Source organism: Montipora capricornis, chromosome 8 (assembly GCF_036669925.1).
Source record: "Montipora capricornis isolate CH-2021 chromosome 8, ASM3666992v2, whole genome shotgun sequence".
Classification (NCBI taxonomy): Eukaryota; Metazoa; Cnidaria; class Anthozoa; order Scleractinia; family Acroporidae; genus Montipora; species Montipora capricornis.
In genome coordinates, this window is record NC_090890.1 from 33,946,291 (window position 1) to 33,965,168 (window position 18,878).

The following is an 18,878-nucleotide window of genomic DNA, read 5'->3' on the forward strand; positions in this document are numbered from 1 at the left end:
GAAAGCAAATTGTCTGTTTTCTTATTCAAGAGACGCCCGATCAAATACCTTGATTGGGTCAAGTAAATATTTCGTGTTTCTGTTGTTATTTTTATTTTTGGTTCATTGTGTTTGCAAATGGAACTTTTGAATTTTGTTATCTGAATGTAAGTGTAATTTCCTTTTCATTCTGTTTTTAGTTCAAGCAAATTTGCTTGAACTTGAAAGTATTGGAATTGTCATGAACAGAAGAGGTCACACCACTTGTTATTAAATGAATCCAAACTACGGTTGGTTGTTATATTTTTACGAGCGAACATTATTGCTATTGATGCCAGATTTTTTGTCTAGTCATGCAAAAACTACAATTCGAACAGACACTTAACGCGAAATTGGGAGCCACACGATGTAAAGATCCGTCTCCTTTGTTCTTGAAATGTGGAAAGTGTTCACAATCGACTTATTTGCCTTAATTTCCAGAAAGTACTTCTTATGTACCTTTATATTCGTGCCCTGAACTGCATTCTTTAGATCGCTCAATAATTCTCTGCACTTGTCTAACACACTCTTTGGTTTGGCAAACTCTCTCCTTCAAAGTGACTGTTTTAAGGGCCGATTTAGGGCCGATTTACACGGTACGACTTTGTCGCATGCGACAACGGCTTACGACAGGCCCACGACATGATTTACGATTGTTGCAGCGTTTTAAAACATGTTTTAAAATGCTACGACATTTTTTCTGACGTACACAACAATCGTAAATCATGTCGTGGGCCTGTCGTAAGCCGTTGTCGCATGCGACAAAGTCGTACCGTGAAAATCGGGCCTTACACTTTACGATTTTGTCGCATGCGACAAGCTCACGACAGGCCTACGACATGACTTACGATTGTCGCAGCGTTTTAAAACATGTTTTAAAATGCTACGACATTTTTTCTGACGTACAAAACAATCGTAAATCATGTCATGGGCCTGTCGTAAGCCGTTGTCGCATGCGACAAAGCCGTACCGTGTAAATCGGCCCTTAGAGTGGAAAATATGCTTGTAATTCCATCTACGACCGCGCAAAGAATGGAAATGGGTTTAACAGTGTGTTGACGTCACATACTGCTTTGTATTGTGATAGTTCTTTGAAAACAGCGATGCAAGAACATTTAGGCTTACATGTGTAAGAGCCGACCTCATTGTGCTTGCTGCTTGCGAATTAGCAAGACCTGTTCTTGCTGAGTGGTGGCTTTGTTGACTGGTGAATAGACCTTTTTTCAGGCTCTCAGTCAACACGGTGAAGGGGAACGTCGATCGAGCAGGAGTAAAAATACCGACAAAAGTAAGGTGACTAGTAAACATTTCTTCGATACTGTGTCTTTGGGTGGCATGGGCGGTAGAACAAGGCAGGAACGACATTAACGATCAGGCGCAGGGAGAGAATAGGCCATTTCCGAGTTGCTGTTTGTCTCGGTTTCGATGTGAGTCTTGGTGCTCAACTATTCAAAGGGAAATGAGTTTGATTTTCATAAGAATACGCAGCTCATTTTCATTTGAATGGTTGTGCATCAGGACTCGCTTTGAAACTGAGGCATGCAGCAACTCGGAAATGGGCTATTGTCCAGTTCGGCCACGCAACATCTCCAACTGTCATCGAACATTTAGAGGCAAACTAGCCTGGAGCCGGGCTCCTTTCTTTTTTCCGTCTAAAAGATTTGATTTGAAGGTTGTGTTGAGCTAGACACGGACAATTCTATCTGAGGTCTTTCCCGTGGAGTGTTTAGGATCCATTTCCGTTTCGTGTGGTGTAAACACTCCTGAGAACGCCTGAGTGTGAGGGTGCTTACCATTTAGCCAAATAATCCGGAAATTTCGGTTTGAGGTCAAATGGAAAGGCAATTTTCCGGAAAATCTTTTCGGAAATTGTGGACAACCTCCAGAGGTAGTCCTCTTTTTCCGTTCGGAATGCCCTTACCATTTGCGAGAACCTTCCGTTTCCAGGCCCTTTCTCACAAGATCGAGTAAAATATGCGGGATGGAATGCTGTGTAGTAAATGGTAAGCGCCATTCTCATCCGGTTGGTCACGAAATTCGGAAAATCGCTTTCCTTTATGCAACGATCATTCTATCCGGATTATATTTGGCTAAATGGTAAGCACTCCCGATTGTACGAATTTGGCGGGGAAATCCGCTGTCCGGGAAAGCCTGGAATTAAGCAACATGGCGGCCAGTTTTTATGAAGAGAGCGGAATAGATGCATGGAAGCAATCATTTGAGTTGTATGAAGAGATCTTAAAACGCAAAGCTGAGAGCGAAAAGAAAGACAAAGCAAAGAAACTACTGGAACTTGATCAATGGTGAGTACATCGAAGTACATTACGAAAAATCATCAAGAAAATGAATGTAATATAAAAAGCCAGGGTCTTGGAAGCTTATTTATGGTTACTGTGTTTTCATGTCACCCATTTCCGTAAATAAGTGATGATCTTTCCTTTACCAGCCGGCTTGAGTCAAGGCAAGGAACTACGTGAATTTTTGTTTCCTACAGTGTACATCCCGGTACATGTAGCTGCAAAATACTGAAAATAAATCCCTTTGATCATTTATGCAAAGGTTTCAACACCAATTACCTCAAGAAATAAGCAAGAGATCACAGAAGTTTTTGACAAAAGAAGAACTAGTCAAACTCATGGAATGGAAGTTAACTGTGAGTAATCTTCGTTTTGGGAGAGTTGAAAACACTGACCCCTACCTAGTGTATGGATCACACCGATGGACTATCCAAATGGACGAACCCAAAAATACCATTTCAAGTGAGCAGCACAATTAGTGCTAAGCCTAAACATCCATTTCAAACGGCGATAGTCAACAGTATTTTAAGTCTAAGCACCCATTTTTAAAAAGGTTAGATTTCAATAATTATTATTGTTGTGATGACCGATTACTTCATGTAAGTGAAGCAAAACCGGTACAATTCCTGAATTTATTTGCATGTGGCTGTGCAGACGAGGTACATGCAATGTAAGTATATAATCAATTCAGCTCTTTTAACAGTACTCATTCAAAATAGTATTTCTTAGAGTTAGTCTACTTTGGGGTCAACTGTAGTCCATCGGGGTAGTCCATGGACTGGGGTTCAGTGTTTTCTACTCTCCCCCTTGTTTTTAGCTTTTTGGCTTTGTGTGAAGTTAAAAGTGTCAATTCATTTGATGACTGGTGACTATAACACAGTCTCATTGAATACTCTAATAATGCAAAGTTATGTTACTAATCCATTTACAAACGGACTGTTGTAGCGTGGGAAATTTAGGCCTCGCCTTACTCAGCTTGTTCAGACAAACAACAATCAAACAGTGAAGGATGTGACAAGCAAAGCATTCCAGTGTTTACCTGATGTCAAATCAGCAATCAATGAATTGACAAAACTTAAAGCAGTGGGACCGGCAACTGCTTCAGGTAATGTCAACTCTTTACATTTATGAAAGAACAGGAAAAGAATTAATTAAGGTAATGGTGGTTTAGTGTTGAGTCTGCCAGAATTTCACATTCATGGGATGACTGAGGGTCTTAAAGCCTGGCCTTGCTGTTGCATTTGAGATGCAATTAAACATAGTCAGTTCAGACTGTGGAATCCTTAACCTCAGGGTCAGTTCTTGGAAAATTGTTTTGCCTACTGTGTTGTTTACTTGACTAAAAACTTTGATTCATACTTTTTTTTTTTTCCTCCCAGATGCTTAAATGTGTACCACCAGCAAACTGTTGGGTGCTGTAAGGGAGAGAAGATAACCCTGGGTTAGACCAGTGTCCCATCTATCCCTTTCAAGGGAGAGTAGTAACCCCATCATGTTCTTTACCTTATTTGGATACTCAATGAAGTTCCGGCTTTGTGAGCCCTTGACACCAAAATGACTGCCGAGTTGTACTCCTTCTAAATCTGTTTTAATTGCGTTCTGACAAAGGAGGATGCATTCTAGTCGTGTCGTTTTCCGAATGTCCCGAATATCTTTACCGGATATCGATCTTGATGCCATGCAATTTCAGGAGTTTGGACGCCATCTTGGATTGGCTGGCCAACGGGCACATCACCTTTATCTGATGTGATTGTGAATCTGTTATGCCTCGACATCGGGTTTGTATTGCAATGCCGGCATGCTCAAATGAAAGCAGTAAAAAATCCCCATATTTCCATGTGATTTGTGTGTTGGTTCCTAGGCTGTTTTCTTTGCTGTTTTTTTCAAACGTAATTGAAGTTGTCTTAATTTATTCAAAAGTATCACTAGCAAATGTCAGGGTGGCTTATTGGTTATCAACGGGGCCTCCCACCTCTGCGACCCAGGTTTATCCCTGGCCTCTAGGTCGTATGTGGGCTGAGTTTCAGTCGATCTCAATCTGTTTCCGAGGGTTTTTCTCCAGGTACTCCAGTTTTCCTCCTTCATCAAAATAGACTTTAGATCATTAACATCTGGGCGGATACCCTCGTATAGGGATAAACTCTGGTGTCTCTCCCTTTCATTGTATTGAATGAATAAAGTTGGTACTATTATTATTATTATTATAACATCAGACAGCTGTGTATTGGTGTGTTCTGTAGGAAACAGGCACTATAATTCGCCCCGGCATGGCAATTCATGTCGGCAATGATGCCGCATTGTGATTTGTCAACTCGGCTGCTTTTTACAGGAGATTCAAGTTCTCTCTGCACACTGCCAGAAAGCACCCCATGAGTCCACTTTCCCTGAATATTTCTGGGTAATCAGTGCAATAAAAAATATCATTTTACTAGACATCGAATACACTTTACTAATCCATGATTACTAGTAGGAGGAACTTTATTATGCCATCTTTAGACTGTGATATAAATAGGCACAAGTTATTCAGTTTATGCCATATAAATGAGAGAAGTTCAAGCTCTACTGATTTGATTTACCCTTGGTATTATACAGAATCCTGAGCTACCGGTAATTATAGTCTTAAAAACTATAGTATTGTTAAAGCAAAAAAGTTTATTCCACATACTGAGGACATGATGTACAGAAAATGTAACTAGAAACGCACAGATTAGGGTCAATTTGTATCGAAATGTTTCTATCCAAATCGGCTTGAATCTGCACGTTCTAGTTATATTGCCTGTACATAATGATTTCATGAATTCAAGGAGATTCATGTGAGAGCCATGCACTGATCTGCATTGCATTGATCTACAATGTTCTTTCATGTTCTTTTTTCTGTTTTTCAAGCTATTTTATGTGCTGGAAGTCCAAAAATACCATTCATGGCAGATGAGTCGATGCAAGCTATTCCAAGACTTGGAAAGATAGATTATACACTAAAATTCTATCTTCAGTTTCTTGAGAGTATAAGAAGTCGTGTGGAGAATTTAGTTAACAAAGGTTAGCAAAAATAGAGGTGGCACCTTTCATAGATTTTGTAAAACGTTTGTAAGTTGTCGTGATGTGTGATATTAATTTTCTGGTTTCCTATACACAAATGAAGTTGACGTTTGGGAGAAGAACTAGGGAACACTTTGTGACACTTCTTCTAATCAATGTCACCATACAATGTGTTTCTGGGTATATCTGTTGGTGTTGCATGGACGGTTTGCATATCCAGCACCATTGTCCATCAAGATAATTATTGAGCATCTTATTACTTCCTGCAAGTAAATACTTTTAGGAAACGTTCAAACTCAACTCTCTCTTATTTTAAGTAACCATGTATGGATATGATTTTCTGTCACGTTTGATCGTTGCAGACCTCTGGCATTGGTTGGGCTTTTTTTTTTTTGGCTTTGATAAGCAACATACAAACAAGCACAACTCAAAACCAAACAACATAGAGACAAAGAAAAGTCAAAAAGTGATTAATGTTATCATAACAACATTGATAGTGACATTGGGAGATTTAAAAATTTGCCTTCTTTCATGTCGTACAGAAGACAGGGAAGAGGGGAAGTGGTGTCTTAATCTAAAAAAGAAATGTAATATTTGAAGTTTTTATTTAGATCCTGAAGGAGACTGGAATGAACACAAAGTCGAAATCTGCCTTTGGACAAATGTTGTTGGACAGAAGTTTGCCCCCGAATTATTAGACAACGGTTCAGCTCCATCAAAAAGGAGAAAAAATACTGACACTCAGGATGGAGAGAGTCAACGAAAATCTTAGAAAAGGAAGGTGTAACTTTAGCAATAATAAGAAGCAATCCTCTGTGGTTTTGTAAATTTATAGCTTCTTAGAAATTATTTCTGTTGTCACTTTCAAGAAAGAGGATAAAAGCAGAATAAAGATACCCCTTATAATACTATCCTGGCACGCACTTGAAGAGCTTTGTTTTAAAAAATACGGGGGTTATGTCTTTGGGAGAGTAAGACACGAAAATTGGTTTTATCAAGCGAGTTGTCAAGAGTTGCTCGCTAACGTCTTGAGACTCTTCGTATCGTATTGCGCACTTGTGAACGTCACGTTCGGACTTTCAGGGCATTATAATATTTAAGTCAGAGGAAACAATAGCGCTTTATAGTGGCTGTGCAATTAGATGCTGAATATATTCTACATGTACTGTTGTCATTATTGTGAAACCATTCGACGCGGACAAAATCTATTCCTGCCTATGATGTCACTTCTAAGGTGGTCGACGATTCGTGATCCACTACAAGAAAGGAAGGGGGGGGGGGGGAGGTAAGGAAGTTCTTACTTTTGTTGCGATTTGACACTGAAAACGTTCTTAAACTGTGGTACACTTAGCTCGACTACCAGTTGAACTGAGTTGTCGAGTCTTCAATAAATCACGAGAGCCACATTGTTAAAGTTAAAAAACGTCGCTAAATATTTGACTTACAAAGAAAATGAGCAAAATTAAGGCTTTCTTAAAATTTGGTTGATCTTAGGCTGAAAGTTCCGTTAAAAAGTTAATCTTTTTAAAACCGTGTAGCCGTACAACTCCACAATGTGTACTACTTGCTTACAAAGGAAGGCAGGAAGGGAATAACCCATTTTAAAGTGAAACGACTCAATTTTTATAGCTGTAAAACTATACGTTACGCACAAGGAAAGGTTACGTTTATACAAACGTTGGCGGTGTAGCACTTATATTTTAAACAGAGTTAACCGAATAGATTGTAATGTGAAGTGCTAGATTTCTATCCCATATGAACCATGTGAGCATTAGCCCTACTGATGGAAATGGGCCCACACAAGGACAGAGAAAAACTCTGACCAGGGTGGGAATTGAACCCACGACCTTCAGGTTAGATCTCCGCCGCTCTACCGACTGAGCTACAAGGTCAGACAGGAGCAGGCCGTGGGAATTGAAGATGTTAAAGTCACGGCAATGAACATGTACAAGTACAAGGAAAGGTTACGTTTATACAAACGTTGGTCGTGTAGCACCTATATTTTAAACACTCTGTTTAAACGTTTGTATAAACGTAACCTTTCCTTGTACTTGTACATGTTCATTGCCGTGACTTTAACATCTTCAGTTCCCACGGTATGCTCCCGTCTGACCTTGTAGCTCAGTCGGTAGAGCGGCGGAGATCTAACCCGAAGCTCGTGGTTTCAATTCCCACCGTGGTCAGAGTTTTTCTCTGTCCTTGTGTGGGCCCATTTCCATCAGTAGGGACATGGTTCATATGGGATAGAAATCGAGCACTTCACATTACACTCTATTCAGTTAACTCTGTTTATGCGTTACGCAGACTCCCTCCATCTATTAAAAGAGACTTATCTGATGCTGACCCTGTAGCTGTAATCAATCCTGCATTCTCACATGTGAAAGATAAAAATGATATGTTCACGGCGCGCGGTGAAGATATGATTTTTTAGTGAAAGGAGAAATCCTGGTATTTCATCAGTATCTGTATAATATATTATTATTATTATTATTATTATTATTATTATTATTATTATTATTATTATTATTATTATTATTATTGTGATCTGGAGGTGCACTGTCGCTACCATTGATATCATCGAGAATACTCTTTACAAATTCCTGACTTGCTCTGCCCTGGCTGAGCACTCTTAGCAAAATCTGATCCTTGGCCAAACCCTAACCCTAACCCCTAACCCTAACTAGCGCTGTGGTTATCAATAGAAACCCGGCGAATGCCTTTGCTCGCCACCAACAGCAAGCTTTAATCGCTTAAACAGAAATTCAAGTGGGTAATTTTTATAAAATGTGTGACGAAACCAACGACATGTTTTACAACATACCCCAAATTGGTTTTTTACCAACCTTTCCCACATTGTCTGCGATTACCCATGAGATAATATCAGGCAACTAATGGCCGACTTTTAATGCCTTTCATTCGACGTTGTTCTCTGTTTTGAACAGGAATTTGTCAAAACGTTAGGGTTCTTTGTGTTGCATTGGCAACCACTGATGAACTCCAATCCAGCATTTCTACACGGACATTCCGCACTTCTCATAGTCTTTACGACTGCACGTATTCTTGCAGGAATAAATCTGTTGATTCAACGTCAGCTTTTTTTTATAACGGAAACGCAAATAAAAATAGTAATAAAACCCACTACTCGATCTATGCTAGACGCAGGAAGATGGCATCTCTATTCCATTTCTAGGTCTAGTTGACTTCTATGTTCAGCTATAGGTGAACTGTAAATATTTACAGCTTACGTTGGCAGTGATCCCGACAATTAAAATCTTCTGCTCGTATTTTCGTATCTCTCGGCGTTCTTCATTTTTTGCCTGTTCCCTGCGGCGATTTTCTTCGTCTGTAGCTGGTTTTTTGTCACGCGTCACATACTCAAGTGTAATCGGACGCAAATGGAGAAAAAGACTCCCGCGCTGGCCACATAGGCAAAAACGTAGGCGTGGCTGACAAGAATCCTTTAATGCCAACTGAAGTTCGCCGTAAACAAGGTACTCTAGCTTAATCGTTGAGCACCTAAGAGTCTTGGCCACTTATTTTGATTTCTTATGTGCTAGGGGGTCCAACTCAGATACGGATAAAAAACAAAAGCGACATTGGCCCAGTATACCTGTTGATAGGACACCATTACGGGTGACAGTCGTTTCATTCTCGAAAAATCCTTAACATGACGAACTTTGGTAAAACTGAAATCATAATTGTTATATTTATCTTGATAAAAATGTCAAAAGCAACAGTAATGGACATCTTTACGGAAATTTTTGAGTATGGTGGCGATGAGAAGACTGACAGGCCAATCGTAGGTAAGTGACTTGTTATTGATAATGATAGAGTCAGGTGTACTGGAAGGAATCAGTTCAGTTTCAGTTTAAAAGAATCTCAGTCACGTCAATAACGATGAAATAGGCCAACTAAATGACAAATTGAAATCTTTTTGGCTATAACAAAACAGATTAGAAACTTAAGAGTTTATCACTTTTGTCAATCAGAAAAAGTTTTACTCATTTTAATGTTTAAAAGAGGCCTGTGGCCGGTTTCTCGAAGCCTGGAGGCACTTACCGTTGGTTAACAGATGTCAAAACCTATAGGTTTCTATGGTATTTAACGCTGGATAGCGCTATCCATGCTTTGAGCAACCCGGGCCTGGTTGATATTATCGGTTCTCACTGTAACACGAGCATTTGTGAGTCAGAAAGCAAGACAAGAGTTAATTTACAAATTTTAAGCGAGGAACAGTTCTCTGCCTTTTTAAAGTTGCACTTAAGTTAAGCACCATTGAATGGAGGAGAACTTGAGATAAGATTCAGTTCCAGGAGGGATGACGTTCTCCCATCGGATTTCCTTCCTATCCTTAGTCTAAGGGTCAAATTTGGCAAGGTGAAATGCAGAGGGTGGAGATGTTAGAACGAGATGCAAGCAAAATGTGTGGTGTATGATTAAAAGATCAGCATTTACAAGTGGGGTTGGGCAGATGGAATACCATCCATTCAACGCTTTCTCTGCGAACGTCCAATTGGCCTCCTGCACGCGTGTGACACAATCTAAATGGGTAATACCCATATAATCTAAATTTAGATCAGTAGGTGCAACCCATCTCAGATGATCATCCGAGTCATCCAAGCAACTCATTAAATATGCATTTCCTCTTTTACTTCAACTACATGAAGTTTACCCTACACTTAAAAATTTTCTCGTCAGGAGAAAAAAAGGGAAAAAAGGAATTTTTTGTCTAAGACGATCGACGGACATGGATGACAAAAAGGTTGAGCCTAGTCCGTTAGCCACGCGTAAGGAATCATCGATAATCACCACACCATCGAAGCACGCTGCTGAGTGAAGGCGAATTTTTGTAATATTTAAATAGAGACCAATTACCAATATTGAAAGCTAATCGATTTTTCAGATGAGTGCTTACTTAGAATGGGCGTTTAGACTTAAAACACAGTTTATCAGCACTATTCAAAATGGGTGCTTAGACCTAAATACGGTGCATGCATGAATGATGGTTGGATGACTCGGATGGTCATCTGAGATGACTTGCACCCACTGATCTAAATTTAAATTATATGGGTATTACCCATTTAGATTGTTTAACACTGGTGCCTCCTGCCACGGGGCTTCCATTCTGTCATAATCCTCCCGGGTGGGGGGTGGGGGGCATTCGCATAACATGGCCAAACCAATGCAGGGTGTTCCTTAATATTATAATTTGATAATTTATCCCTTTTTTTATACAAGGATACCTGATTCAGAATGGCGGGCAAGGCAACAGTATCCCAGATATAAATCAACAAATTAATTGACGAGTGTAGTAAACGTTAGGCATTCACTCTTGTGTGCAAGTTAATGTCTTTTTTAATTCGTTTTGTTTTCAAGGAGTGCTCACTCAAGAAACCGATCGAAACGTAACCATATTTGGAAGTCAATATATTGCCGCATCTTACGTGAAATTTATCGAGTCTGCTGGAGGAAGAATGGTTCCTATTTTGTATCCTTTGAAATTTCCATTCGTTCACAACCAATTAACGAAATAATATCTTGTCTCACACGAGGTACATGACTGAAATCCAGTAAAATGACGATACAGATGGCCGGATATTTTGGATTTAAGAGAAGCTGCCAGGAACAACAACATAAACGCACTTAACAAATAGTATTGTTAAATGGATTCTTAACCAAAACACAGCATCGATTCCACGGAAAAACAGATTGAAAAGCAGTTCAATTCTTTGAATGGGTAAGTGCGTGAGCATGGTCATGGGGTGAAACCTGTATTTCCTCTTGTGGCCGACTGATGCGAAGCATTAAAGAATAAAGATAAGCAAAATGTGTTTAAAAGGACAATGATAGAGTGACTAATTTATACGAGTGTAGGGACCAGGGATAGGTTCAAATATGTTAATTCCTGGGAATTAATTAATTAACGCCCTAACCCAAGCTAAACTCGTATAAAATAGTCACTCAAGTTTTCTTTTTCTTTTGTTACGCTTATCTTTGTTTCTAAACGTTAACTAAATTTAAGCCATTTCGAATATATTAATTTAAGCGCCGAAATAAAGCCTACATGCATGTAGTAATTTGTTTGCTGGGAAAGAATTATCTTAGATTGTTGCCTTGTCAGTTTGGGATTAATCAGAATAGCACCTACAAAGTGAACACATAGCTTAGCTGACTGGTGAGAACAAATTCAGATGTCTAGATCTCAGATGTTTGGTATTCAGTCTCAGGCTTATTTCAGTTCCTTCAGACATGGTTTGATGCCACTGTGGTTAGAAGATTATGAGTACAACATCTAAAGTTACCATTCACCGGTGATGAATGGGTCTGTAAGTTGTATTCGTGGTTTAATGGTTTTAATATAAACGTGGAACTTACCCATTTCTCTTATTTATTCCATATATTGAAACATAGGGCCATTTTCCCAGGAGGTCACCGACCACTGCTTCATACAAATTACACTCGGGTAGGAAAGCAGATATTTGATTTGGCTCTTAAGGTAAGCTGTAAGGACATCTTTGTACTGATAAATGAGAAAAAATGTAGAATCTATGAGCTTTCAAGGTGAAAATTGTTTCTAAGAAATCAGTCAGGTTGTATGTTGGGAAGGTGATGCCCTCTTCTAGACCTCTTTTTGTTTGCCGGGTCCTGAAACCAGTCCTGCACTACTGAGGAACAAGCAAGAGTTGAGAGATCTTACTGGCTGAAGCTTAAAATACCCTCCTTATCCGAGATCGTGCTATTTACATTTTCATTACAAAAATACAGGGCAAAATACAACGTTGATTGTGACTGCTTATCTCTGAAATGCTTTTCCTCTAGGCTTTTGACAACGGGGACTTTTTTCCTATCTGGGCGGAATGTCTTGGTTTTGAGCTGGTTGCTATGCTGGTCAGCAGGCCGGATTTGAGTCATGGACAACTTCGCACAAAACTCTTTACTGAAGTTGATGCAAAGAACGTCAGTCTAAAGCTTATCCTAGCCAAAGGTTTGCTGCATGATTCTTAGAGGGCCTCATATTAATTGATATATATAATTACTCGTGTGATGTCTTACGTATTTTACGAAATGCTGAAACATTTCAAAATTTCGTTTCACCACTGGTGATATTGACCCATTTACCTTTGATTTTTTTCAAGACTATATTAAAGCCGCCATGTGGAAGTCTGCTCCGCCATATATCGTAAAGTATTTAAGTAATAATTCAGTGATGTATAACAACCACAGATTGGCACTCACCCCTAAGGTTAGTCTCGACTTCATCTTTGTACGTTGTGTGTGTGTTTTTGTTTTGTAATGATCGTAGGTGGTTTTTACATTACGTCATCACCGCCATTTTGGTGGACGCAAACAAAAGATCTCGCATTTTCCCCACTCCTTATGTTTGTCCACATGTCCAGCAACTGTTTATATTACATCATTGTTACCCGTGTCTGAAGAGATTGGTTGCAAACCATCTTTTTGTCATACCGATTGCTGCGGAGTTGCAACTGACCTCTTTAACTTTCCCATTTCCCATTTTCTGACCACGTGATGTTTCCAAGGGAATTTTCCTTTTGTTCTTTCATAAGGTTGCATAAATATGCACGTGCATAAGACGACATTTGAAAGAAACTGTTCCCTAGAGTAACATCACGTCGTCTGAAAGAAAAAGCTGAAGAGGTCTATTGGGTCATTTCACTGAGAGTCAACTTCAACGCCCGTAGTTGAGGTTCCGAATTTTGACTTTTGAGTAGAAAACCTCGATTTCGCTGATTCTGTTATCGCTGTTGTTGTTTTGATTTTGCAACATACGGGTACCTTTTATACTCGTGAGCTTACAGGGTCACGGGTTAAAGGATTCTGGAATATTTCTTTAAGAAGACAATAAGCTAGTTTCGAATTGTGTAGCAACGAAAGAGCAGCGATAACAGAATCAGCGAAATCAAGGTTTCCTACTCAAAAGTCAAATTTGAACCTCAACCATGGAAGTTGAAGTTGACTCTCAGTGAAATGATCCAATAGACCTCTTTAGCTTGTACTTTCAGACCACGTGATGTTAATCTAGGGAACAGTTTCTTTCAAATGTCGTCTTATGCACAATTTTAAGCCAGCCTATTCGGGCAACTTTCATTCATAACAATTTCCTTCTAAGTATCATAAATATCAAATTGAATGGTACATATAGTCCGTTGAAGTGTAAATGATTAGAAAGCATGAAATGTGTAAAGAGAACAAGAGAAGATAGATCGACATTTTAGTTGCAAGTGGAATATCAATTCAAATTCAAAATCACAATTCAAAACAAAACAACGAATAACCGTTAGTTAGCTGATGCCGACTGAAGCACCTACGTTCCTTTGGTCACAAGTAGTGTTTTTCGTTAAGGGCGTGAATATAATTTCTTGTGACTAATTTTAAAGGTAACCTAAAATTGCACAATTTGAGTCCAAAGAAAAATAGTAAAAATAAGATAGTCCGACGATTCACCAGTGACGTTCCTCCCTGTCGCAGACCTACGACAAGAACAAACTTCTGAACAACTTCTTTAGAATCCTTGGGACCAGCAAGGACCGAAAAGGAGTGGAATTCATTGCAATGATGGAAGGTATACGAGTTATGTCATTCCTGTTGTAACTCTGACATTTAGCAGGTTTCAGTTTTTGAATCAATTAACTCTTTGATTTGCTTAAATTGACCGCGTTTACACTATGTAAGCTTTCGAGGAGAAATTGGGGGGTGAAGAGTACAAATCGATTCTTAGTAATACTTTTCTTATGCTGTGGAGGGAGCTCACTGTAATAACCCCCTCTGGTCTCAAAATATGTTCCTTCAACACGAAAAATGTTCCTTGTTACTACTATTTTAGCCTTTATCAGTAAGTTTTTTTTCCGCAAATAAACAAACTGAAAGAGGTGCATCATCCACATCCAGATGAACTGTCATCGGCGTAGTTCATATTGACGAGATGCTTCAGTATTTTATATAACAAAGCAATGGGATTGCTTGCAGGTAAACAGTACCCAATATATTTGCTCCACTGGCATCCTCTAAAGGCACAATTTGAATGGCGGCGAGACTTGGACATCAAACATTCCATGAAAGATGTGCTTGCTAGTCAATATTTTGCGAACTTCTTTATGAAACAAGGTCAGTTTTTTGTCACTACTCCTTTGTCTTTAGTGAGCTTAAGACACTCAACTAGTGACTTGGGTTTTCAAATTTCTTTTTCTTTTCTTTCCCGTGTTCGTTTTTGATAACTCAAACTGTCCTAAGGTTGGCGTCCACCAAAAGAAAAACTAGTCCTTATTTTCCCAGTGACCAACTGTGTCTTATGCGCATGTGAAATGACCTGGAAGCCACTTAAACTTTCATTTCCTCGCGAGGGCTTGTTTTCTAAGGTTGAGTAGATGCGTTGGGAAACCAAACCATCCCTATTGACAACATGGTTTGACCACGGGCTCCAGTTCTGTTCGATTTTTTTTCTCATCCAGTGGTCCGTTTGAGGGTACGTTTTGAATGAGTCTCGTTCTAAGCGGAGCAATTCACTTTTTAACGCCTTTGTCACGAAAGTTCTCAAGGTAAGTCTAACATATGGTCACTCTCAATTTATCCATAGCAAGACGCAGTGGTCATCACTTTCCCAGTGTAGCAGAAGAAAGAGCTGCGCTAATTTACAACTACAAAACCACTTATGTAGAGGATTACTTGCCAGTGATTCAAGCTTACTTTTTTTATAATAATGTCCAGTAAATTAATTACAAGAAAATACAACATACAGGTTACATCTTGTAACTTGGGCGCGTATACGGAATTGACGCACACTAAATGATTACGTATTATAGATCAGGCCCGTGCAGAAGCGTCGCAAAACCGACTGACCTCTCTTATACAAAATAGTGGACCAGGGGAATGCCGTACAAAACACTATTCCATGCTTTAATTTATTAAATTTAAATATTGTAATTTTAATCTTGAAAGTTTCAATAACATTAATGTTTTATTCAGATAATCGGAAGTACAATTTTAAGCACAGCACCAAGATAAGTGAAAATGCCATTTCTGACAGTTGTAGCCTGCGAAATTGGCAGGGATATTTTGCCAGCACGGACCAGAGGACTAGGTCCGGTTGTCTGGTGGGGATTATGGGTAATTTGTCGTATAAATAGTGAACCGTTAGGGATTTAAATCAGTCTAGGTTCAGCTTTCTTCGCCTACTTTTTTGTTACATTTTCCCCTTAGCCTCCATGGGGTAGTGGCACTTGCATAGGGTTTGGAGAATACGTTCCCTCATTCCCGAAGGGTTTCGGGTTTTCGTATCCGGCAGGTGCCCAGTGTACTTTTCCTTTAACAAGTTTTTAGGAGGTCAGTACCATTAAGTATGCTAACGTATTGTTATGCTAGGAGTTTTTATGCATTTGGTAAGCAAAATTAAACCGGCTTGTGGCGCTTGCTGTCACACATGCCCATGCCCATGTTTCTCTGTCAGTAACATCAAGTATGCTAACGTATTCAAAAATTTGGTTTTATCAACGGAGTTGATAGATGTAAATTGGCCACCGTACAGAGATTCTAAAAGCTGACGTTTCGAGCGTTAGCCCTTCGTCAGAGCGAATCGGCTCACACAGCACCACAGTTTCTTTAGAAACTACCCCTTCATTCATATGCTAACGTATTGTTATGCTAGAGCGGAGTTTGTATGCATATCGAAAGAAAAATAAACCGGCTTGTGGCGCTTGCTGTCCTACATGCCCATGTATCTACACAGTTGTGTTGTGATTGAGTCAGTCGTGTTGTGTCTGATTGGATAGTGGAGTCAAAATTGCAGTTTAGTGTCTTAAGGTGATTCAAACCGGTTTCAACAATTTGGAAGGCATGCGCTTTTAGAAAGATAAACTCTACAACATTGTTTCCCTTAATGACAATGTTATGGTACCATGTGAAACACCAATAATTGATTAACAAGATCCACATATTAATGTCACATTAAAATTACCATGACAACAAAGGAAAAATCATCTAAAAAAGCACTATACTTTGTGTTTAAGCGTTTATATCTCAAAAACGAAGTCGGTGACCAACATTTTTTATTGAGCGCCTCCTTAGAGAAACGATCAAGCTAAACAGAACACGATGAAAAACCAGAAATTACAGGAGTTTTAAGAGGTCTTTCTTGATTGATCGGTATTAAACTTATGGTTCCAGTCTCCAGCGCTCGTTTGGAACAGGGCTACTGGCTTCGTTTATAAGATTGCGGTCATGTTACACTAATACCAGAGCCATTTTTCACTTTAATTTATGCACTCGGGCCTTGAATTGAGTAGTACAACAAATCAAGGAGCCGTAACTAACAGCGCGACCCGAGAAAACCAAGCTTGTAAGAATTATGATACTTGTTCGCCGTTAAATTAAGAAGCAAAGTTGTAAATACGGCCCATATGGAGGTATATCTATGACAAAATTCAATGATCAGTATTTGAAATAAAATCGTCCAAATCATGAATGCATCAATCCAAAGCTGCATGGCAACAAGCCCGGCCGATTCTGCAAATGGCCATCACAGAAAGAGGCATAACGAAAATAGGCATCACGCAAATATCCATAACGCGAATAGGTATAACGCAAGTAGACATCACGCAAAAAGGCATGACGCGGAGACGCATAACGCAAATGGCCATGGCGCAAAAATGATAATGCAATGAGGCATAAAGCAGGGCCATAACGCAGAGGCATAACTTAAACAGGAAGAAAAAGTTCGATAGCGATTATATGTTCTTTCCCTTGAACAATCAAATGACTTTTTATTAGAGCTGAAATTATTTACGGAGCACACAGCTAGTCTCAATTCTTCAAAGGGCCTTTGCGTTATGGCTTTTTCACATTATGCCCTTTGCGTTATGAATATTTGCGTTATGCCTTTCTGCGTTATGCCCTTTTTGCGTTATGCCTCTTTCCGTTCCTCTTCACGCTATGGCTATTTGCGTTATGGCTATTTGCATTATGCGTCTCTGCGTTATGGCTGTTTGCGTTATGGCTTTTTGCGTTATGCCTCTTTCCGTGATGGCCATTTGCAGAATCGGCTTCTTGCCATTCAGCTTTGGATTGAAGCATTCATGATTTGGACGATTTTATTTCAAATACTGATATTGAATTTTGTCACAGGTATACCTCCATAGGCCCACTAAATTGGCCAATCACAGTGCGCGCATTATCTGATAGTGGATCTGTCGACCGATAAATTTCTTGAATTAAGAAAATGAACATATTTGAACCTTGCATACGGATGGCGCGCCTGAAATTTGAATTGACCAATCAGGATTCAGCAGGCGAGAAAAACTTCACTGTTCTGACTTCAATTAAAATTAACAGAAATAGCATTGAAATAAGGTCATTTATCTCACTGGAGATGACATTAAATATTCAGCAAAAGGGACTTACAATTTCCAAAACCATATCAGATTGTAAAAAGTGAGAAATATGAAATATTTTGTGTCTCCAAGCTTGCAATTTGGCGTCAAAAATGGGTCACCGGCTTCCGGCATGGCAACTCGCTCGTTCTTCGTGGAGTGTCGCCAGATAGGGTAATAGTTGTGTTATTTTGAGCAAAATATGCTGTTCCTCGTCAAATTAAACCCGGAATTCTCAACTTAACTATTAGAAGAGGCCAAGGCAACTTTAGCCTTTATTTTTGTTAGCTATTTTCGTGTCGTTTCGGTGGGAAAGCTACGTTTTGGCTGCCGCTCGTACTGCGGGCGCAGCCGCCGAATGCAAGGAAGTGCGATTTATAGACGAAATGTAGACGTAATCCTCGCAGTTAACTGGGCAATTAAACTTTTCTTACGCGGGCATTTCCGTCAGAAACCGTTTGGGAATTACAGGAGCGTGATTTGATGTGGTATTCCAAATTGCATTCAAACGTTTGAAATAAACTCTTACAACTTTCCTTTTGATACAGTAAAATGGCAAAATGCCCGTCCTTGAAAATTATGCCTCGCTTATTGTACCTCCAAAGGCTGGTTTTCACTAGCGACGGAATCGGTGTCGGATTCGTATTCCGAGTAGTAAGAGCGCTAAGCGGAGTCATAACCTCGACGGAATCGGAGTCGGAATAAACAGAACGTTCTCATTTTCTTCCGACTCCGCTTATGGCTCCGTCGCTTATGATCCAGTGAAAACTAGATTGTCTGATGCTGACCCTGTAGCTGTAATCAATCCTGCATTCTCACATGTGAAAGATAAAAATGATATGTTCACGGCGCGCGGTGAAGATATGATTTTTTTAGTGAAAGGACAAATCCTGGTATTTTATCAGTATCTGTATAATATATTATTATTATTATTATTATTATTATTATTATTATTATTATTATTATTATTATTATTATTATTACTATCGTGATCTGGAGGTGCACTGTCGCTACCATTGATATCATCGAGAATACTCTTTACAAATTCCTGACTTGCTCTGCCCTGGCTGAGCACTCTTAGCAAAATCTGATCCTTGGCCAAACCCTAACCCTAACCCCTAACCCTAACTAGCGCTGTGGT

At 39.4% G+C, this 18,878-nt stretch overlaps 3 protein-coding genes across 4 annotated transcripts in view; all 3 read left to right on the plus strand.

The window, feature by feature from the left end:
- Positions 1-269, plus strand: part of LOC138059026 (eukaryotic translation initiation factor 3 subunit D-like) — a 16,162-nt gene extending 15,893 nt beyond the window's left edge. The window contains exon 14 of the mRNA XM_068904519.1: positions 1-269. This exon is cut by the window's left edge and continues 756 nt beyond it. The gene's annotated coding sequence lies outside the window, so the exon portion shown is untranslated.
- Positions 270-2,155: 1,886 nt separating this feature from the next.
- On the plus strand, positions 2,156-6,265 carry LOC138059537 (uncharacterized). The gene is made up of 5 exons (XM_068905182.1): positions 2,156-2,321; positions 2,578-2,671; positions 3,261-3,420; positions 5,202-5,354; positions 5,966-6,265. Exons 1-5 carry the CDS (start codon positions 2,185-2,187, stop codon positions 6,124-6,126), a joined length of 705 nt encoding a protein of 234 aa, XP_068761283.1. The 5' UTR covers positions 2,156-2,184; the 3' UTR covers positions 6,127-6,265.
- A 2,491-nt stretch (positions 6,266-8,756) lies between these two features.
- On the plus strand, positions 8,757-16,093 carry LOC138060309 (gamma-glutamyl hydrolase-like). Of its 2 annotated transcripts, none has more exons than XM_068906047.1 (10): positions 8,757-8,845; positions 8,912-9,157; positions 10,731-10,842; positions 11,041-11,091; positions 11,766-11,850; positions 12,174-12,339; positions 12,491-12,597; positions 13,845-13,938; positions 14,343-14,480; positions 14,950-16,093. In XM_068906047.1, exons 2-10 carry the CDS (start codon positions 9,022-9,024, stop codon positions 15,081-15,083), a joined length of 1,023 nt encoding a protein of 340 aa, XP_068762148.1. In that variant the 5' UTR covers positions 8,757-8,845; positions 8,912-9,021; the 3' UTR covers positions 15,084-16,093. The 2 variants fall into 2 exon arrangements, with proteins under 2 accessions (XP_068762148.1, XP_068762149.1); XM_068906048.1 differs by having other exon boundaries at positions 8,818-8,845; positions 9,086-9,157; positions 14,950-15,202.
- Positions 16,094-18,878: the final 2,785 nt, after the last annotated feature.

Bases quoted from the DNA above. Each gene is read 5' to 3' on its own strand.
- LOC138060309 (XM_068906047.1), top strand. From the start codon at position 9,022: ATGACGAACTTTGGTAAAACTGAAATCATAATTGTTATATTTATCTTG. The intron at 11,092-11,765 runs GTAAGTGCGTGA...ATTGAAACATAG, and splicing joins CAGTTCAATTCTTTGAATGG to GGCCATTTTCCCAGGAGGTC. The intron at 12,598-13,844 runs GTTAGTCTCGAC...TCCCTGTCGCAG, and splicing joins GATTGGCACTCACCCCTAAG to ACCTACGACAAGAACAAACT.
- LOC138059537 (XM_068905182.1), top strand. From the start codon at position 2,185: ATGGCGGCCAGTTTTTATGAAGAGAGCGGAATAGATGCATGGAAGCAA. The intron at 2,322-2,577 runs GTGAGTACATCG...ATTTATGCAAAG, and splicing joins CTACTGGAACTTGATCAATG to GTTTCAACACCAATTACCTC. The intron at 5,355-5,965 runs GTTAGCAAAAAT...GTTTTTATTTAG, and splicing joins GGAGAATTTAGTTAACAAAG to ATCCTGAAGGAGACTGGAAT.